Source organism: Pistacia vera, unplaced genomic scaffold (genome assembly GCF_008641045.1).
Source record: "Pistacia vera cultivar Batoury unplaced genomic scaffold, PisVer_v2 Contig259, whole genome shotgun sequence".
In the NCBI taxonomy this organism is placed as follows: Eukaryota; Viridiplantae; Streptophyta; class Magnoliopsida; order Sapindales; family Anacardiaceae; genus Pistacia; species Pistacia vera.
The window spans coordinates 625,852-649,558 of NW_022196067.1; the positions used below are offsets into that span (position 1 = coordinate 625,852).

General features: G+C 34.0%; 1 protein-coding gene across 1 annotated transcript; it reads right to left on the reverse strand.

Annotated features, from left to right (window-relative positions):
- Positions 1–21,985: 21,985 nt before the first annotated feature.
- On the reverse strand, positions 21,986–23,389 carry LOC116132723 (aspartic proteinase CDR1-like). The gene has a single exon (XM_031418386.1). It carries the CDS (start codon positions 23,387–23,389, stop codon positions 21,986–21,988), a length of 1,404 nt encoding a protein of 467 aa, XP_031274246.1.
- Positions 23,390–23,707: the final 318 nt, after the last annotated feature.

A 23,707-nucleotide genomic window follows, 5' to 3' on the forward strand; every position in this document is an offset into this window, starting at 1 on the left:
ACATCAACTGATTACTCTTATATTTCTTTTACATATCTACTTTTACATGTCTAATTTTTTTTATTTTTAGCAGGTGAAGCAGCAACGTCAGATGGTTCGCTTGAACTGGAAGATATTCTACAAAACCTTAAAGTCATGCTGGACAAACTCAACACTACCAGAGTGATGAACAGAGATATAATGAATGCTTTGTTAGAAATAACAGGCTCAACCATACATGTAATATTCGATTTACGGAAACATGAATCCCTAATTATTGCCAAAGAAAAGGAACTTGGTATTCCTCAAGGAAAAAAATAGAACTATATATATAAACAGTTCTATTATCAATAAAATCGATAAAAGATTCACAATATATTGTTCCTACTGAATGATGATACCAGAAGCTAATATAAATACTGTTTATTCTACAGTTAACGCATAATTCTACATTACTATTTTACACCTTTTAATCAATTTCTTAAAGATTCCATTTCATTGTATAACTTAATGGGTTGGATTTAAATTTTAAAAGTTTTTTAATTAAGTAGTGAACAAGTTTCTCAACAATTGAACTTAAACTTATTCTATATGTGTTGAATGATTCATTTCTTTGTATAATTCAATGACTTAGATTTAAATATTGATTTTTTTATATGTTCCTTAAAATGACATGAGAACAAAATGTCTACAATTGTTTTTGTTCTCAGAATGATCCAAAATTGTCTTTTTGCAGATTGGCTATATGACGATATGTGGGATTGGTTCCAGTTCAGGTTTGGAGGGTGTTGAGAGATGGAGTTTAAGTGAGAATTTGTCAACAAGGCTGATTAGTAGGCAATTTGTGGGAAGTCAAAGTCATATGTGATGTTTCAGAGGAGAAGATTTGGAGTTCAGTGTTCATCTTCGAGGAAGGTTGTTTCTCGAGTTGAATCTGAGGTTGTTTCAGTGGAAGAAGAAGAGTCAGGGCATGTTATGAGGTTCAAGATGTCTGATTTCAAGATTCTTGATAGTGTTAGCCTTGGCCTTGCTAGGCGGGTATGTTTGTGTGAAGAATTTTCAAATGTTTATTGGAAATTTGATGGCGGTGTTTGATTGTTTTTGTGATTTAATTGAATTAGGATTTCCTGTAGGTTGATGAGGTTGTTTTTGAAGCCATGTGAATGATTCTGACAGGTTTCATTTCTTTTTTGTTTCCTTCTCATTATTTTCTTAAGATATGTTAGACTAAGGCGTGAACTTATGATGTTTGTATTGTGAGATTGCAGCCCTTTGTATAACACAAGAGTTGTGCTAGAAAACTAGATGAAACGTAAGATCAATTGAGGAGTGAGTAACTTCTATTGCTACAAGTCGTGCTTTTGGGAACCAGCATGGTTATTGATGATGGCATTCTAACTCCGTCAATGTCTAGTATTATTTCTTTCATACATTACATATATTTTCCATGTGAAGTTATAGATTGATTATGTTACACAACATAATGGTATGGTTTTGTCCATAGATCTCCATCAAATTGGATATGATATGTTTTAGCTATTGCACAATGTATTAGCTTCCAAGAATTGCACAACTTTCTCTTACTTTATCACATTTAATGCATATACAATATGTGTGCATGTGCATGTGTGTGTGATGGGATAAATGAGTAACATCCTTTTAATTGTTTTTTTTTTTTTTTTTTAATCATAAATGAACTTGATTAGTTCTCAAACCCAGCAGCTAACATGATGGAAAGCAGAGACCATATTTGAAAGGTAATCTTTTCTTTTATAGAGTAAAAATTTGATGATTTATGTGCCAACTTAGTATAATCTTAAAAGCACTTACTTTTTAAGTTTTCTTAATGTCTAAATACAGTTGAAATTTTTTTTTCTTGGTGCTTTTATACAACCAGACTAAATTTAGTAACCCATTATTTTCTTTAAGTATAAACTCAAACTTCTTGCAGAAAGAGTTTTTCAAATAGAAATTTTTTTAAGTTTTTAGTGAACTTTTGCGTAGAACTTAAGTTTGGATTAAAACATATGTGGATATTTGACAAATTCTTGGATATTCATATTCATATTTGGCTAATTTGACTAGCCTTTTGACTTGAGGACGAACTAAGCTCCAGCATCAAGCTCTTTGGAGAATCAATGATGCCTGTTTCATTATCAGTTTTTGATATATTCATGGAGCTTGGAACTATAGTTCCCATCTTTCTCTCTGTGCTTGACTAAGAGTTATTCCACCTACAACAACAACCTATACACCACATGTTGAGCAACCAGAAGTGGTCATTCCAAGTGTAGCCAGCCATTGCCCCACTCACAGGTGCTTACTTTAAACCATTGTTTGTTTATGAAATTTCATATTATTACTGATTTATTTTTTAACGTAAATTGATTCAGTTTTGATTCCTTTATTATGCAGCCAACCTTTGGCAGTGATGGTCACAGTGAGCATTGATGGGGGTGACATTCGAAATAATTTAATGAACACTTCTTTTTTGGCGTAGACACAGTATGAACCATTTAAAAAAAAAAAAATATATTGTCCATTTATTTTGTTTTTCTGTGTCTTATAAACAATGTTATATTGCAAAGTGTTTATCAATGAAGCATATTTTATTATCAAAAAGTTGCAAACTTACATTCTTAGGTAGGTTATACATGTTTTTGTTGTGGACTTTGTAGTCAGTAATAGTTTGTGTTTTGTGGTGAATAGAGTTTGCGTTGGATAATGGAGGATGACAAGTTTTATTTTATTTTATTTTTGCTCATTTCATGGTGCTAGGCAGCCTTTTAAAATGGTGAAAGATTAGCTGCTGGACCTCAAAGCAATTGTTATATTCCATGCAGGAACTACTAACTTTAAGAAGAGCAAAATTGTCATTTTAATTATATTATTATGTACCAAATTATTGTAAAAAAAGTGTTGCAACTCTTCTTTTGCTTTGGAAAGGGAATATATTCCTATCACTAAAATGTTTTAAATGTTCCAGTATTATTTCGTTTTTCAATTAATTTATTTATTTGTGTCAAAACCACTTTCATAAGTTGTAGGACTTTCAACTTCTATTTATTGAATTAAATTAATTCAATTTCTGCTGAATTACAAACTGACCATTTCAATCTTCCATCACTTGCATTTTATCAAATTAAAAGAGGAATGTGAAAGATCTGTACTGCATACATTAATTGAATGCATGTGAATCATCTCTATTTTATCAACACCAATAAGCAGCAAACACGGGAACCAATTAACGACATCCTAAATGACAATCATATAACGATTCTCAGCAATCTTTAAACATAAAAACCCGATTTAAAAAAAAAAATAAAAAAAAGAACAATAACAAAATGTTCTATTATAATCAATATTTGACATTTTTTCTTTGTGAAACAATAATCATTTACAATTTCTTAAAAGATAAAAATTCGATAATAAAATAAAAACAATATAATAAATAAACCCGCACAACGCATGGACGTGCCATCTAGTGATTAATAAATAAATAAACATTATCAGCATAGAGAATATGAGGAGGAGGAATACAACCCCTATGAGCACGGATCGATGCATTTAATCTTTCCATAATTAAACATCGGCTGAGACCTTCTTCTTCTGATAAAGAAAACGAAATAGGAGACAAAAGGATCTCCTTGCCAAAGCCAAACAACTTTTGAACAATTTGAGATTCCACATCTATTAAGAATGAGATTTAAATGACTATAGGGGAAACAATTTGAGCCAAAATTTGCCAAGAGTACCTTAACACTACAGAAAAAAGTAATCTTATAAAAGTTTTTTCTTTCTGGGTAAATTTTCTACAACTAGAAGGTCAACAGTTCACCGTCTTCTGGGATTCAATGAAAGTTTTTCTTCCTTCCACATACTTGGGTGTTCTTTTTTTTTTTTGTTAAAGACAAGCTACATGTTGTACTTTTACGACCATTGGCTGATATAGGTTGGAAGGGGAAACTTTTATCCATGGCAGGGAGGGTGCAGTTTGTTCATTCAGTTTTTCAATCCATGTTGCTTCGCAATTTCTCGATTTTATAGGTGGCCTTCATCTTTGGTGGAATCTCTTACGACTCATGCTCGTAATTTTATTTGGTAATTAGGTGATATGGATCAGAGAAAGCTTGTTCCTGTCTCTTGAAAACGATGTTGTTTACCTACGTTCAAAGGTGGTTTCGTTATTCATAATTTTATTTTTTTTTCTGTTTTATGATCGGGGGTATTCAGACTAGTTTATGCGTACTTTAACTAATCTCTCGAAACTCTGTAACTATCGGTCGGATAAGAGTTTCAGTGATTACTCTTATTAGCAACCGATGAGAGAATCAAACTCAAGACCTCTTAAGTAATATACCTAAGAGTTCATGTCGAACTATTCGGTCATCCAAAGATAGTTGTTATTCGTAATCTTGACCTCTCAATCTTGCGGTTGTCCTGAACACAAGGTAAAAAAATTTGTAATCTGATACAGCATGGGTTGTTTTGTTGGGCTCCAAGTACAAGTTTTCTTCTGTCATTAAACTACTCTTATCATTTTTCGTCAGTTTGGCATGGTATTAAACAAATTTTCAGTTTAATTCATGGAAAAAGCAAGCGTGTGGTTGGTAATGGTTTAGGGTTAATTTTTGGAAGGATAGATGGCTCNGTTATATTCCATGCAAGAACTACTAATTATAAGAAAGGCAAAATTGTCATTTCAATTATATTATTATGTACCAAATTGTTGTAAGAAAAGTGTTGCAACTCTTCTTTTGCTTTGAAAAGGGAATATATTACTATAACTAAAATGTTAAAATATTATTTCGTTATACAATTAAATAATTTATTTGTGTCAAAACCACTTTCATAAGTTGCGGGACTTTCAACTTCTATGTATTAAGTTCAATTAATTCAATTCCTGCTGAATTACAAACTGACCATTTCAATCTTCCACCACTTGCATTTTATCAAATTAAAAGAGGAATATGAAAGATCTGTACTGCATACATTAATTGAATGCATGTGAATCATCTTTATTTTATCAACACCAATAAGTAGCAAACTCGGGGACCAATTAACGACATCCTAAATGGCAATCAGTAGCGAATCCAAATTTTTTTGTTAGGGTGGGCTAAAATAAAAACTAATTACACATTAATATTTTTGTCCATTAATATTTTTGTTAAGGTGGACCAAAATCCAGAAACTACATATGTTAGTATTTTTTTTTTTTTTTTAAATCATGGCCCACCCAAAACTTGGTTGGATCCGCCCCTAATGGCAATCCATAACGATTCTCACCAATTTTTAAACATAAAAATCTGATTTAAAAAAAAAAATAACAAAATGTTCTATTAGAATCAATATTTGACATTTTTTTGTAAAACAATAATCGTTTACAATTTCTTAAAATATAAAAATTCGATAATAAAATAAAAACAATATAATAAATAAACCCGCGCAACGACGCGGGCGTGGCATCTAGTTATTTTCCAATTTTAAAAGCTACTCTAATCTTCTTCTAAATTGATTAATCTCCTCAACCGTTGTGCCAGTCTTTCATTCTCCAGAGACAACGTTTCGCCACAACATGGGAAATCAAAATACAAAACAGGCAGAACACAAAATATGAATTTAAACTGAGGAAACTGTGAATTTCCTTAAGAAACATGAAAAACACAACTAGTTGATAGTCTTGGAATCTGTGATAATTCTTGACGTAAGGAAAGACGATCAATCACGTTGTCATCTCGAAACTTGTCATCCACTTGAACAATGAACTTCTTCAGGAATTATGCGCTGTTTAATCATTGATGGTTGTTTCCATAAAACCCATACATTCTTATCCATTCTAAAAACCGTGTAGGCTCACAAAGGAAAGACTACTCTTCTTCAACCCGACTGATCAACTTCACACCCTAATTTAATAAAATACTAAATGAAGGGATTGAAGAATCGAAGAGCACTTGAGTAGACTAATCGTCTCTCCAATTTCTTCCACCATTGAATACATGCATCTTAACCTTCAAATGTTTGAGATTGCAAAAAGTCCACAAATTATCCCATAAATAGCTGTTAAATCCTTCGCGCTACATGGATCATGGAAGTATCCGTGGATATACATATTTTCCAAAATCTGAATCACTATATATCTGATCGACAAGTCTAAAGTCTGAACCTTACAAAGTGTCCTCAAAAATTCAATAAGGATGTAACCACACTTCCGAAGCTGATAACCAATAATTAAGTTGATGTACACATTTTCCAAATGGCTAAAAGTCTTTAATCTAGTATCATCTGCAATGTCCAAATGGCTGAAAGTCTTTAATCTAGTACCATCTGCGATAAAATCTTCACACGTCTTGTCAATTCGACAGAATTTTAAGATCAAACATTTAAGATTTGGGTTGTTGGACATAGAATAGATAAAGCTCAGGTGAAAACTGAGTCTAGATAGATGCATCCTTTCTAAGTTAGGGAAAGAAAAGAAATCAGGGAACTTGATGAAACATCCGAAATCTAGTTTCAAATCAATCAAGGATTTACAATATCAAATAGGTGGGAAGGTAAACTAATAGTTATAGATCGGGTCTGCAGATGAAGCTTTTCAACTCCACCGTTTAATACAGCAGTGATCCATAATTAATACGAGAAATATAACATCCATATTCACATGAGAGTCGAAATTTAATTATACTAGTTGACTAGCCGTGATTGAGTAGAAATTTATCAACAAAATTCATAAAACTTTTCTTTTGACTCTCCCTATTTTCTTTTAAGTCAAGATATGGAAGAAAAATATACAACTTTTGCCACCGCTTTGAGAGAATGCTGGTTTGCACCACAGACTTTGTGAGAAGGAAAGAGAAGATGTGAAGAAGAACCGAATCAGGGAAAGAGCTTAATCTATTGCAATTCTTGTTAATCACTTGCCGCTTCATCTTCTGTTTCTTATGTCAAGACTTTCCTAGATGTGCGAATTTTATTGATAAAATTCTAGCTTCCTTTTGTTGAAATCCTATGCTGACTATACACGCTCAAGCCTACTAGTTTATAAGTGAGGGTAATCCTCTCATTCAACAAGACCTTATTAGTTGAGAAGTCAAGCCCACCTTAAATTCTATAATGCTATTAGAGCTAGGCCCAATTAAGTTTAGTGTTCGACTAAGCATGCTCAAGGCCCTGGTTTATCCAAGGTAATCCTCCCATTCAACAAGGTTTTATTATCACTTTTATTCTTATTAAATTCGAACTTTTATCTTTAAATGATGCATATATTTAACTGGACTTATTGACAGTATCTCTAAAAAAAATAGTTTAAGAGAAAGTTTAGCAATAACTTTGAACCAAATTATTTATGAATCAAATGATACAAGCAAATAGCAAGAAACTCTTAGAAAGAAAATAGAGCAAAAGTTTTAATAAGAGAAATTCATTGAATAAGATGCAATTAGCAACAACAAAGAAAGAGATTGAATTTCACAATCGGTCATTAGCACAATTTTCTGATGCAAATCGAAGAGTATGTAAGTCAATATTATAGAGAAACCGCGTATCTTGTTGCTGCCATGCTCCCAGAATAGTTGTACCTTTATACCATGAGAATGCTATGCAGAAATAACCTCTATCTTGAAAAACCATATACATATATGCAGGTTCCACCAAAATCAGCCCCTTGAAAATGGAATATCATCGATGCTATGCTCAAAATCTTGGGTAATATCTATAAAAATATTCCCATTCCTCAGATGCATTTTGAATTCTTTGGCTGCCAAACGAGGTAAAATGTTCGTCAAAATGATGCATAACAATATTGTAAGGACCTCTGTCAACAGTAGTAAATGCAACTCTGGCATCTATCTATAACCCCCTGTTCCATTTCTGCGCAGGGCAAAGGTTCTGGGTACAAAACGAATGCGATGATCTCCCACACTAATGTCTAGTAAATTCAAATAGAAATTATTTGAGATATTTTGACGCAAGATAGGGGTAGTTCGAACATCTCTGCCTCGTATATTAGCATCCTTACCAAATCTTAGGATACTTGTAGCTTCCATTTCGTGGTAACCATGCCCAATGAAAGAAAATAATGCACTAACAAAATATTTCCTACTTGAATGAATTTATAAGGAGCAAAACCTTGAACAAATATGCTTGAAACAACAATCAAATTCACAAGAGACACAAGTAATTTTACGTGGAAAAACCCCTTCCATGTGAAGAGATTAAAAAACTACGGGATCGAATAATCCTTTATAATAAAAAAGTGTTTACAACAATCACATATCACTAATAATATTCCACAGAAAATTTAGAGATTTATCACAACTCTAATAAAGTGGAATACACAAAAGAGTTACGAAAGTAAAATCACCAGCAAAGCACCCATAGTTTAGATTGTATAACTCCAAATTTAGTCGTTAAAATCGAATACCACCCGTCCAGATTGAAGAGCCAAACGTCCTCTGCGTTCTGACAAAAAATCAGGTTGACCAGACTAGAGATGACCTTCTGATCGTCAGGTTGAAGAAGGACAGACAAATTGAAAATTCTGCAACTCAACTATTTGATTTGACTGTTTTTCTAGAGGCAAAACTCTACAAAAAGGATGGCTATCACGAAACTGATTGTTGGATGTGATGATTTTGTTGTCAACAACAACGCTCTAAAATTTGAGCAAAAACAGAGTAAGATTCACCGTTGGATCATCGCCGAAATAACTTGATGTGACTGTCTCTCTCTCACTTTTGCAGATTTTTGTTACTATGAACAGTATCCACATTTTTAACCATTCACCCACTCAAAAATCAACTATAACAGGCTACACTTTTTTTTTTCATTTAGTTTTGGGTTCTACGATTTTGGGTCATCCTCCACATGAAGGAAACCTAAGCCCAATTCCCAAATTCTCTGTTCAAAGATTGTAGGCCAATTAATTAGTAATTACCATGCATGCTTGTAATTAATTTTTTTTTGGGGTCAATATTTGCATACAAGCCATGTGAAAGTGGCTTCATATTTTAACAACCTGGATACAAAGGGGACTGCGGACGGAGAGTCCCTTGGGATGAGCCTAAGGCTGAACCCCGGAGATTTTGAAGCTGCAAAACTGAGTCTGGAATATATAGCTGGACTAATCAATGCAGCGGCCATTATTCGTGAGTACTTAATTCCATCCATTTTTGAAGTGTTAGGAATTGATTGTCTTTTAACTATTATTTTTTCATGTCATGATATCAAATAAAGCGATGTTTATTATTATTTTTTTTTAAATAAAATAACAATTAATAAACTAAGAAGGACTAAAAATTAAGAAAATAGTATTAAAGGGATGTAATAATTCTTCTTTGCCTTGTCAAGTTATTGTGTATCAAAGAATGAAAGGGAGGGGGATATTTATAGTAATAACCTCCTCTCCCATTTACAGCCTAAAAGTTATAAGGCGGTGGATGACCAATTTGTTTTTACAACAGTTAACAATTTTTACTTATAAAACAAGGGCGGACAGGACTGATGAAATCTTTTTTTTTTTTTTTAAAGAAGATAAATTTAAAACATCTTCAAATTTTATAATTATATCAAAATTTATAATTTATTATATAATACTCAAGATTAATTATTGATTCTAAAAAAATATATTTTAATTTTCTGATTTCTCAAAAAATTCTATTGAGTTCATTCTATCCAATTTTTCCACGTGTCCACGCCCCTCTATATTTACTTTATATATACTTAAATTCAATATAAATTTGTTTTCTTCTTTATTCTCCACAAGATTATAATAAATTCAATTCATACCAATCTAGGCTTAAGTAAAAGGGTGGCAGCAAAAAGAGAAAGGAATATGTTGAGTTTTCTCATTAAATGGTATAATTACAAAGCTGCTAATACAGGAGAAACCGAGATAGTAATCGCACAAACTGGTAACAGGTGAGAGTATTTCAGATGAAATCTATGTATATATGTTTATAGTCGGTCTCATGTGCAGATTTATTACCTTATTACTCTTATTCATTACAAATATGATTCCGTATGGGCCAAAAATCGTATTGGACATGAAAATGCCCAATAGCGAAACACATTGAATATGGCCCAGTGCCTTAGCCCGATTCCAACTGGGCCAACGCTTAAATCCATTTTGTGGATTGACCACTTTATGAGTTAGGTCTTCCCACAAGTTAAGCTAAATCGGGCTCTAGTCTATTAGCCTACATTCGTCTCAAAATAGGAATTGGAATCCTATTTACTTTCCACTTCAGTCAAGATCCAAGAACTTACTTGAATTGGTAATCCTAATCCGATAAAGGCGAGTCACAAGACTTCCTTCCTAATGCGAACTCCTTTACCAAATAGAATTCAAAGTTCTACTAAGACTCAAGCTCTCTTGAACTCCTATATAAACAGAGGTCAATCCTCTCATTAGGCATTCAAAAATAACCCATAGCTTTAGCCCCTAAATTCTTGCCCAAGAATCTTCGTTTTACTCGCCATAAAGCTTAGTTTCGACTAACTTTACCACCTAACCACGCAAAACTGTACTTCAGTCATTTTGTGTTAGTCTAGCCCTAGCCACTTATGGTAAACCCTTTCTTGCTCTCAACCCTCACTAAATACATTCAACCATGCTGACTTGAACGTTGGAGTGCTTACGGTGGACACCACACTAGTGTCCCTTGAGCATTCACGTTCGTTCTTTCTCTTTGTGCAAGTCCATTAGATTGTTAGTGACTTGTTTCTCACAAGATCCGTCCTGTTAGAGTCATGGAAGTGACTCTATTTTGGTGATAAAAATACCCCATTTGTGATTAAATTGAAGTATATTGAGATAATTAAAGAATTTATGAATTTATTCACGAAAATCGCTTCCTAACATTTTTCTTATGAATTTAACGTGTTTGGAATGATTTTGGAAAGTATATGAGTTGATATTAGGTTGTGGTTTATGGATTAAGGGTGATTTTGTCTCATTTATGCTGTTTAGGGGGTAAAATGTAATGTTTTAAGGGGCTGATTTTGTCACTTTTCAATTATGCAGGGACTAAATTGATATTTTACAAATTATTCTAGAAAAGAAAAGTGCAGATCGCGTTTTCCGGGGAGGCTGTTTACCCAGTTTTCTGGCAACCCTTTGTCTCCCTCCGGCGACCCTTCATCTCCCTCCGGCGACGATTCATCTCCCCATGCATTGATCCGTCATCAGACACCGTAAGCCGCCACCGTGAACGCCACACAACACCGCGACGCTTCGCCTCCCACCGCGTCGTTTCGTCTTCCAGGCGAGATTTTGCCATTTTCCAACGATGGTTCAGCTCCCCAAGGGTAGATCTCCCTTCCCCACAGCCGGATCCATACTTCCCTAGCTTCAGCCGCCGCGAAAACCGTCGGAATCCGCGATTTAGCCGCCGCGACTCTTCATCTTCCAGGCCAGATCCTGCTCATTTCCGGCGACTTCTCACCTCCCCAAGACCTGATCTGAACTCCCCATCACCAGAGCTTTCCATCGGTACCTTCGGATCCCATTTCCGCCAACGTTTTCCGGAGACCCGCGGAAAATTAACGTTTTCCGGCGAACCGCGGCTGTTGGTATTCCGGGCTGTCCGTTGGTCTTTTTCGGCCCTTCTTCGCATCATATCGCTGTCGGTTACCTCCTCTCGCCATGATCAGCTCCGTTTCCATGTTTCAGCTCCGTCATCTCCACCATGAGCGGCTGAGTTCCGGTTGTCCGTTATGGTGTAGGCGAGATCGAGATTGACTCCATGATCTCCTCATCAGCTCTCGATAGTTGGATGAGCGGTTGTGGATATTTGGGTAAGTTTCTTGTATTCAGATTATATTTGTTTCGTTTCAATTTGTTTGCGATACTTAATATTATTCTGATACTCGACGTGTTGAATTGATAATGTCCATTGAGAACGTTATGAATATAACTTTTTACATAATTGAATGTCGGTTTGAGATTATTAAATGTTGATTATGACTTTAAATTGCTTCGGTACAATTGCAATCAAATTGTAGTAGGGTTAATATCATTTCTACTAGGAATGCATTATTGTGGTAATTAGTGATTGGATGATACAAGTTAGTAGGTTCTACTTGTTAACGTTGTACCAACTAGTGGGTGTTAAGGTTTAGCATTTTTTGGTTAGTCAATGATGTCTTAACCAATCGATCTGTAACTAAGACGAGGGGAGACATGATAGATTATGCTAGATTGCCGGGAGATATTTCTATTGATTTGCCTAGCCTTGTAGGATTAGGAAATTGAAGAGCGAGGAGAGGAATGTGAGAGTTGGTCTTGAGTCAAACCGAACCCGTAGCGACAACGTTTATATGAGTTTTAGTTAGCAATTTATTAATGCTTTTAATTTCCTGCAAGTAATTAGTTTCTTTAGTTTTAATCAATAATTCTGCCAATTTCTCTTTCGTTAACTCAAATATACATTAGGTCATTAGTCTTGCTCTCTGTGGATCGACCCTGCTTACCGCTAACTACGGTATTTAGGTTTAATTTTGGGACCGTGACGGCCGGTCTAACAAAATTTGCACCGTTGCCGGGGAGCAACGTGCTTTTGACTTTGTGTGTATTTGGGTTTGTAAATACTTTAATTTCATTAGGACAGTTTCATTTGTGTTTGTTTTTATTTTGCAGGAGATCGCAATTGGGGAAAAGTTGCAGTGTGTCATGTGCAACAAGTTTAAGCGTGACCCGATTGTGATATTTTCTAATCTTTTTGCTTAGTTCTGTTAATCATTTGCGTGATGTTTGCATGTACTGTTTTCATTAGTTTGCATGTTTGTTTAGTTTTGTATTTTATTTTTATTCATAGGATTTAGTTTTTAATTTAGTATAATTCTTTTGTGTGAATGTTAGTTTAGTTTGTTGATTGTGTTGATTTTTTTTTAGGGTGTTTATCATTTTCAACTTTTTTTTTTTTTTTTTTTTGTGTGCCTTGAATTGCTTTTTAGGATTTGCTTTTAGTTCTTTTTCTTGAATTTGTGGTTGTGGTTGTTGGTGGAACCTTGGGTAACTTGTTGATGAATGCTTGGTAGATAGTCGTATCAACCAATTTTAGTACCCTTGGATTTGAAAATAGAAAGCACGTAGGATGGATGATAATCTGTATCCTATGCCCAACCATCTAGCTTCTAGGATTCTATCATAGGGAACCGTAGGAATGGTGGCATTTATGAGTTTCTCTTTGGACGATATAGACTCTAAGTTGGAGTCTCTAGCCTATCAATTTATGAGTTTGTTCATATGAATGACTTTGTCCAATAAATTTATCCATATGATTATATTTTTCGAAAGAACTAGCATCGATCTACATTGCATTAGCACAATCTGCCAGGAAGAACTGGATTGCATTGATATGCCCTTATGAATATTTAAATAGATAATATCGACATTTTAATTACGTGTTTGGTTAAATTACTTATAAGTGCTGAAAGTAGTTGACGCGTTTGGTAAAATGTGGTTTGTAAGTAATTTATTATTAAAATGACTAAAATGATACTATATATTTTCGCTCTCAGCCCTTACTAAATAGGGATAATATGAATTATACTTAGTCTATAAGCACAGTGCTTATAAGCTGCAAAAAAAAAAAAAAAAAAACCCTCCCCACAACTTATTTATAAGCCTAAAAAAATTATAAAACATAGATCAATTTAATTTAAAGCTTAAGCTCTGACGATCACCCCTAAATATGATCATTAGCACAGTCTTCCGAGAAAAACGTGATTGCATTGATCATGCCATTGATGATGCGCATTTCGCATTTGATATGCACCCAGAATTGAATTTGATGGATGGTCAATTAATGCCACACAGAAAAATCCTTGATATTGAATCTTCATAAACCTGCCATCTACTATGTAGTCTGCTCCTCGGAAATGGAACGTCATTGATGGAAATCTCTGAAATTTCGTCGGCTCCTGTAACATATCGAACGCTGAACGATGGCGAGAAGCTGGTAATCTCACAAGATCATGAGAGTTATAGTGTTGAGCGAATCTTTCCACCACCAATTCAAAATATTTGAGCCCATTTTCGGCATTGTGGTGAGTGAGGAGAATGCAGCTCCGTGTCGAAGAAAAATCAGAACCAGATTCAGCGTCGAAGGTATCTGGTGGGATGTGTAATCGGTGATCTCCGACACTATATCTTCAAGTTCAACATAAAATAATCACTTCCTTCTAAAGCGTAATAGTTCGCTGTTGGAATGTGTCCTGAAGGTAAAAAAACATCTTCCCAAACCTTAGCAAAAGAGGATGCACATCAAAAGGGTAATCTTGATGGTAAGGAACAATACATAGCTGAAAATATCATAGAGTAATCTGAAATTGGTTGTTTAGTGAATTTGGATTTAAGTCTAAACCCAGGATCCCGGAAACGATGTTACCGGTTCATCTTCAAACTCAAAATGTAGTTATTTGTTGGAGCAGCCAAGAGAAGTCTAAATTCTTCGTCTGGCCAGTTTGGCTATTTAAAAGATGAAGTGTTCTGAGGAAAAAAAACCTTCTGTCGGGCCAGAACGGAAATCGCCACGCCATAGGTAATGCTATACACACATCTATGATAACGGAAATCGCTGTTTTCGTCTTCGTGAAAACAACGAGGGTGGTCGCAAGAACTCTATAGTAAGAACTGGAAGCTCTGGATGTATATGGAAAAATTTGGGGAAACAATTTATGCAAGGATCAACTGGGTCCAAATCACGGAGGAAGCAGTGTCCACAACTAAATACTGAGTTTGAATTGGATTTCCGACATAAGTTGCGCAACGTACTGTAACGCTGACGAGCTAGAGTAGCGAAATGCTTATCATCATCGAATGATCCATTCGGGACGAATACGATTTCGTTCGTTTAGCATTTGCCCGAGTGATATTAACATTTTTCAATTTTCATGTTGAGTAAGGTTACCTTCATATAAGGGAGACTCCAGAGAATCACTTGGGATGAGCCTGATGGTGAATCGAAGATTTTGAAGCTGCATAACTAAGTTTGCAAAATGTAACCAGACTAAGAAATACAGTAGCTGTGCGAAAGAAAATTGAATTCCTTCCATTTTGGAAGTTCAAAGGAATTAAATTTCACTGGAGTGCTTATAAGAATCTTGTCTGTGCAAAAATTAAACAAAATTCCATCTAATTAGGTAAAAAATAGTAAAAATTCATTGTTTTTATTGATTATGTTTTAATTTAGTGATGTCTAGTAAAGTGATGGAATATGTTTTCTAAATAAAAACATCATAGCTAAAAAATGATACCTTAAAATTTTGTAAGAGGAACAATTTTTAAATCAAGCTATTACCAAAAGTTTGTTTCCTTTTGTTTTTAATATAAATTAACCGATATGTTGCACTTCTTTTACGGATAGATCGATTGAATTAAATGGATAGTTGATACTTACTATAAACAAATAAGTAACTTTTCCAATAGCTCTCCTTATCCATATGAAAGCAATTTAATGCAATCAGTTTTAGTTGACTCGAGTTCATCACATGATTTGTTAATTGACTGGAGATAGTTTTTTATGGGCTTCTCTTGTTACAAACACACATTTGGTTGTGTTATCTTTGAGCCTTCATCACTCGATGATTTTTCTAATATAGGTTGAAATGTTAATGGTCTTGATGTTTTTGTGCTGAATCATTGTACATGTGTAGATTCCATAATCTTCACACGGTGAAATTCTCTAACAATATACAGTACTTCCAGGTGCAGTATAACCATTATTGAACATATCATAACACTGGTACACAAAGTTCTCACCATTAGTATTAGATTTAAAAAATTGTTATGATTTATAATATACACAAAATTTGTCATTAAGACATCTCCCAAGGTGAAACTTTTTTATATTCCCATTCATGTCCTTTCCATTCAGGCAAAATGAAAAGGCTTCATCCAATTGGTACAATCGCAGTCCATCAAAATAGCACTAATTGAAAACCAGACAAAGTGGAAGAAGAAAGATTACAGACCAGCCCTGAGGTTCGGCAGTTCCAACTGTGGTTTGGCAAGCCAATCTCCAGAATTTGGTTGCTGCATAAAACCCATCAACACCAGCATTACTAACTCTTTGAAACAATTATTTTCACCTCATCACCTATTATGAAATTTTCCTTAAATTATCTTACCCTCTTAATATTTTATCAAAATGTTGATGATTTTAATTGCGCCACAATTTAAAGAATGATAAGGAGAAAAATTGTCAACCGACACCGTAAATCAGGAATTTTCGGTGGTGAAAGGATAAAATTCGAGGATTTTCTTGCAGAGCTCTGCGAGGCATTTCTTTTGGTCCACATCTGGCGATGCGAAAGTACATTTCGGTTCCAAATTGTCATTGCGAAATAAATCTTTAACTCACTGCAATTTTAAAAATAAAATTAATCAGTCATTTCTGGGAAGCTTGAAGAAAATTATTTGTGTTTAATAGGAACTGGACTGCTAATCATCTTACTTTTTCGTAAAGTTCATAAGCAGCTACACATTTTGTATTGGCTGGATCTATATTCACATAGTTCTCATTGCACTCTACTTTGAGGTCCTGGAAAATTGCATAATCTAGAAATAAAAAATCCAATCCATAGTCTAAAAGAAACAGAATTAATTAAAAAGAAAAAAAAATATATATATATACACAAAATTAAATATATTTAAAATCACCTCATACAGTTCATCAGATATAAGCGCGAGTAATGCTACACTTACATCACTCTTTTACATAATTTTCATTACATCATGATATGACATATGTTACAACCACACAAATTTTTAATTATTTTTAATTTTTAATATTATAATAGAATTTGTGTGGTTGTAGCATATACCACATCATGATGTTTACAAAATGGTGTAAAAAAATGGTGTAAGTGTAGTATTACTTTATAAGCGCTGTCCAAACACACACCTACATGCTTTTCAAGATCTGGCTGCTTACCAGCAGCTGCCCAAACATAGCTGTAGCATGGAAATTTTGCAATAACAATCAAAGGATTTTTATTTTTATCTTATTCAGCAAGAAAGTTGTGTTTCTCCAAATATTTTAGTTTTCAAAGCATTTGAGGAATAAATAAACGGTGATCTGAAATACGAAAAATATAAATCTAATATGATTGCCTATAACGACTCCTCTTGAAGTTCTTTGCAACTAGGGGCAGATCTAGCCCCTTTGAGGTAGGCCTAGGCCTACCCTCAGAATATATATATATTTTTTAAAATTATTAATATATAAGCTCACAAAAAAATGCTATTAATATATATATTCAGACCCACCTTCAGATTTTTAAAAAATGAGAATTATTATACATATATCTAGGTTTACAAAAAACTTGCTATTAATATATATATTTCAAGTCTACATCACATTAAAAGTTTAAAAACTCTCTCCACTTTTTTTCTCAATGGCTCCACATGCTTTTTATGATTTTATCCCCAAAATATTTTACTCTTTCATTCTCTCATTCCCTTTCTTATGCTATTTGCTCTTAAAACTTTTGAAGACTAAAATTGTTGAAGCTTTCATTACTCAAGGTGTCACAATTAGTTACGTTTTCTGTTTTAACAGTTTTACATATGTGTATTGCTCATTTCAATTTAGCTTATTTTAGGGTTGAATCATGCTTTTTTTTTTTTTTATTTGGAGGTTTTTTATTCTAATTTGAGGAAAAAAGACATGAATCTTGTGAGTTTATTATGGGTTTCGTATTTAAGAATAAACCTGCTTTCTTAAATTAAAACTTTAACTATATTTTAAACGATGTTATTCTTTACCCTTTACCTACCATTTTCCTATATTTTCAACGTCACTATTCAACAACATAAAATTATTAAAGAAATTTTAGTAACTATCTATGTTTATACCAAGGAAATTCCCCCATTTTTTTATCAATTTATATTAAAAGTCAACACAACATTGACTTGATTTAAGTTTTAGTTGACTTTAGCTTAGGCTATGTCTGATTAAAGTCATGAAAATTTATATTATAATCTTTGGAAGCCAAAAATAAAATAAAAAATTAAAAGAATGTTTTGCTCAAGGTTTACTCAACACATTTACTCAAAAGTACGCTTCTCATAGATTTATTCAAAATAAGAAATTATTGTGTTATTATATCCTTTTCTCTCAAGTTCTTCGTATTGTATTTGTTCATATTTCTTCAAACTTATGTTATGGTGACACATTTTTCCATGTGGTATTTTCTCTTTGTTGTCTTGCCCATCAAGTTTATTTTGATTCATGATATTCTTGTGTTTGCTAACTCTCCATGTGTCACAATTTCCTTATGTGGTCCTAAAAGATTGTAAGACTTTTTCTGTGGTCCCCCAAGAAAGAGAAAAGATATGCTTGTGGTCCAACAAAAAGTTGGAATTGTTTTTGTCCTCCACGTGTTCAACTATGTCAGACTTATGCCTTTTGCATTCTCATTTCATGTGTGTTCACAGTGGATGTGTGCTTGCACACTTATGTCAGACATATGCATATTACATTTTTTTTTGCATTTTACTTCGTGTGTGTGCACACCTTTCTGTTGTGCTAACATCGCATGTTTGACTCATTTTTCATAAGTTGTGTTTTTATCCTTAACAGCTAAGATATTTTCTTTGCATCTTTTATGTTGTCATTTGGACCACTTACAAGTGTCCCAATATCCTTCAGTGGTCTAGGAAAAATTAGCCTTTTCCTCGTTTGGTTGTGGTCCCAAAAGATAGATGAAATCTTTTCCATTTTTGGACCAACATATGTCAGCCCTTGTTTGCTAACTTGACAAGAATTGGAAAGCACAAAATTGGTCTATATCTTCTTCATTCTTGCTCATTTGTGAACTAACCTTTCTGTTTGTTTTTGCCTTGTGCTCTGAAACTTTCAGAGAGTTTTTTCCTTATATATTATTGTGCTAAACACTTATCATCCTTCATCTTTGTTGAGCTGAAAGGAAGTTCATCTTCTTCGTTGTTTGTTTTTCTTTTTTAACCTGAATATCTATTTCATTGGTGCTTTGAACTTTTCAGAGAGTTGTTATTGGTTAGGTTCTTTTATATGGGTTTGCATTAGAAACTTTCTCGTTTATCTTCATTGTTGAATGGCAGTTGGAACGTGGTTCCTTTGCTGATGCTGGGGCATGTCTTTAGCGACTAAAGCTTGGGTGGAGCTCAAGCGTTTTCTAGGAGTGAAGCTGGTGCGAAGAGATCCGTGGTGCAATAAGACATTAGAGATTCAGAGTGTGGTGCTGAGTGTAAAGTTGAACAAGGAGTTCTTTTACTGTATCTTAGATCAACTTTGAACTATATCTTATAATGTTTGTTGATTAGTGGATTTGCTTCGATCTGGACGAGGTCCCATGGATGTAGGCTAAAAGTGGATTTAGCCGAACCATGTATATGGTTGTGTTCTTTACTTTCTACATTTGTGTTTGATGTAGTTAAAAATTGAGAATGTCGTAATCTACTTGGTAAATATTCTGCTACACTTTAAAATGGGTAATCCAAAACCAAAGTGGTTTAACCAATCCCCAATAGTATTATTTTCTTTGCTTAAGGTTTGGTGATTTTTTAAAGTTTTTACTAGTTGTTTGACAAATAATGGTAGAGCCGCGGAGGCCTCCCCAGGGAAAAATCCTGGATCCACCATTGTTTGCAACTGCTAACATCATCCCAAGGTAATTATTTCTCCTATCAGCCTTGGAGTCTAAAATATCAGGAAGGAAAGAAACAAAACAGATGGCTGCAGAGCCACACTTCTCTTCCATAACATCCTGTATGAAAATATTACAATTTCATAAATCCATCATAAAACTTCCACAAAATATGCATTATCAATAGAAAAGAAAAAGAAGAACTTGGGTCTCTGACAATAGTATTGACAAAATACCCCTTATGAAGCAATAGCTTGATGAGCAAAGATGCCAGATATCCAGTGCCACCCACAACACAAACGGTCTTTCTTTCTATGAAGTTCAATTCAATCAAAGAAACCCTAGCTTTCAATAGGAATAAAAACCAAGAAAAAAAGCAAAGAGAAATTGAGAATAATAAGACTTAGATATATCACTGTGAGAGTTACCTTAATAGAAGCAAGAATTAGTATTGAGAAATTGAATCAATTTTTTAATTCAATTATTTAGCAAGAATCAAATTGTAGTGGATTTGAGAGACACGTCAGAGAAGAACCATATCGGTATTTGCAGAATCATGAATGTTGATTCACCAAAACAGAAAGTCACCTACGCCAGATCACCAGAATGCCGATCAGTTGCTCTAACGGTGATTATTATTCCAGTGAATAATCTGATGGCAGAGATTGAAGAGAAAGATAAATACACTGGCCAGAGAAAAAGATAAATCTAGAGAGAGAAATTAGTAGTGACGAAAGTGGGGGATGAATCAATTTTTATTAAAAAAATAAATAAATAAACGATGAAACTAAAACAAAATCACTAATACAGACCTTTAACCTTTCCAAAGAGGATGCTTTCATAAACAGCATACTCGGATTTAACATCTTGAAACGTCATCTACTGAACTGGAGTGGAAGAATTGAGAGCTCACCAGTAAGTGCCGAATGTAGGATGACTGTGATGGATCTGGTGGTGGTTGTGGTGTCGAATGAAGGAGGTGATAGAGCAGTGACGTGTCAGATGAAAAGCGACTGAAGGGACAGAGGTGCGATCGTAAGAGCTTGAGTTTCCATTAGTGGAGAGAGATGAGACATTATATTTGAGCAGTTAAATTGATTGGGTGAGTTTAATCAGAGAGATGAGATACAAAATCATGTAACGAAGAAACGTCTGGGTTGATACGAACATTTGGAATACTAATGTTTGTTATTAATATCTCTAATTAAACCACACATTCTACATGGAATCCTACATGGTAATCATATAGAGATTTTCATCAATCCTACATGGCGAGCAATGACAAGGGTGTGCTTCATAATTATATAGATATATAGATTTTATGACGTGGGTATTATCTTTCCTTTTGAATGATAATACCCATTATAACAAATATGTACTATTTTGTTTATACATGTTTCTCCTATCAACAAGATTTATTAAAAAAAAATTATATGTTGTTAAAGAATTTTTTTCATCCCTCTCGGAATTGAATTTATGGTTCATACGTATTTAACAAGGATTTTATTTGTCAAATTAATAAAATTAATGTCTTTGTGAATAAAAAAACATTTAATTCTAATAACTGATGCCTTTTTTTTTCCAAATGAATCAGCATTTTTTTGGTGCTTGGTAGTCTCTTATAAACTTGAAAATATATTATAAAAGACAAGAAATGTTATTTTCTTTAAGATTAAAATAGGAAATCAATAATGTTAGATGTAAAAATAAATTTTATAAAGATTTGTGTATAAACTAATATGCATACAAAATAAACGAAAGAGTAAATTCAAAATGTCAAACTCAACATATTTACTCTTTTATTCATTTTTTATCATATCAGTTTATATGCAAATCTTTGTAAGATTTGTTTGTACATGTAACATTACTCATAAGAAATTATTGGTCCATTGCCTTGTCATGCTTATTAATGCTGACTATGTAGTATATATATTCTTCGGACTTTTTGATTATCCTTGAACCGAAGACTAAATATGCTCGTAGCTTATTGTGCCCTCTTCTTTGAATAATTCTTCTTCTTCTTCTTCTTCTTATTTATTTTTTTTTTCCTCAATTTTGGAGCGAGGCACGTTAACAGGAATAACTTTGGGCGCCATTAATACATACCAATTAGTCAATCACCATGATTTATAAAATTCCAACCATACATGAAATATGGCATTGCAAATATTAACAGAGACTATATATATATAGACATTCTAAAAAGAGAAATGCTACTCTTACAAAGAGGAATACAAAGACAACCATACAAAGATAATCCTACCCTTGAATAAAGGGAAAAAGAGAGAGAAAGAAAGACAATCATAAAGATTAAGGATATGATTTGTCTTTGTATGTTTTTCTTTGTATTCTTCTTTGTAAGCCTATCATTTCTCGTCTAAAAATGATCGTTAGCACATTCTTCTGGGAAAAACTGAATCGCGTTGATTCTGGCATTATGAATGATTCGCATATTTTGCATATGATATGCTCCTAGAACAGATTTCGATCGAGCGTTCAATATTCCTACACAGAAATATCCTCCATCGTAATAAACATTCACAAACCTGCCATCTACTATGTAGTCTGCTCCATTGAAATGAAAGGTCAGTGATGGAAAATCTCTGAAATTCGGTTGGTTGAAATAACAAAGCTGGAATGTAGTACCGTGTTGAGACTGCCGTACTCTCACAAGCTCATAAGAATTATAGTGATCTCTCAATGTTGTCATCACCAATCCAAAAACATTGACCCCGCTTCCGGAATTTGCCACAAGTCTAGTATATGGAGCTCCCGAGTCTATGATGAAACCAGGTTTCCCTCCAACGTCAAAGGTACCGGGTGGTAATTGTAACCGAAGATTTCCAATGCTGATATCGGAAACATCAAGGAAATAAGAATAACTATCTTCAACAACTACATAGTGTACTGTTGGAATGTCTCCCTGAGGAAGATGAACGTCATCCCCAAACCTGAGTACATGAGGATGCACATCAAATGGAAAATTTTGATCATAAGGAACAATACAATACGAGAAGATTTCATCGATGAAAACTGACAATTGGCTCACTAGTGAATTCGGATCTAAGTTTAATCCCAAGTTCCCGGAAACCATGTTATTCTGCATTTGTTCATACTGGAAATTTTGGTTATTATTCGAGCAGCCGAAGAGAACAGTAAATTCTTCTGTATCACCCCTTGTGCTACTGAAAAGATGAAATGATTCCAAAGATACAAAACCTTCTGTTGGGCCAATACCACCACCAAAATAGGTAATGCTGTAGACACAATCATCGTTAACACAGTCGAATTGGCTGTTGTCGTCCTCGTAGCTACAATGAGGGCTTTCGCAGAAAACTTTCTGGTAAGAAAATGAAGCTCGGGGATCGTAAATGGGATTAATTTGGGGGAAACAATGTATGCAAGGTTGACATTGCGTCCAAATCAAGCCACCGCCTGTGTCTACGCTTAAGAACAAAGTTTGAGCGGGGTTTCCGACCATAATCTTCGCAACATAGAAGGTAAGTTGACGGTCTAGAAGGGCAAAATACTTATCATCGAACGTCACATTTGGAGTAGAATGCAGTGTCATTAGTTCATCTTTCGCGTGGCTGATATTAACCATTCTTTCAATTCTTTCATGTTGAGTAAGGTTAGGTTGATATAAAGGGGACTCCGGAGAGTCCCTTGGGATAAGCCTAATGCTGAATCCCGAAGATTTTGAAGCTGAATAACCGAGTCTAGAAAATATAACTAGACAAAGCAATACAACAGCTACTCGGCAGTACTGAATTTCTTCCATTTTGGAAGTGGATGGAATTGAGTCACCCAATTACTTGTACTAACGCTCCTAACAACCTTCTAATTTATTTGTGTTAAAAAAAAAAAGGAATGGAAGTGGATGGAATTGAGTTCCCAACCAATCACTTATACTAACGCTCCTAACAACCTTATCTCTAATTTATTTGTGTAAAAAAAAATAAAAAATAAAAAAAGGTACAAAATAGTAACTGATAGGGTACATGACTAACTCAATAATTACACTTTCCCAAAATGTACAAATTCAATTATAAAATCTAATGATTTACTAAGTGTACCCTTAAATGAAACAATAAATGTT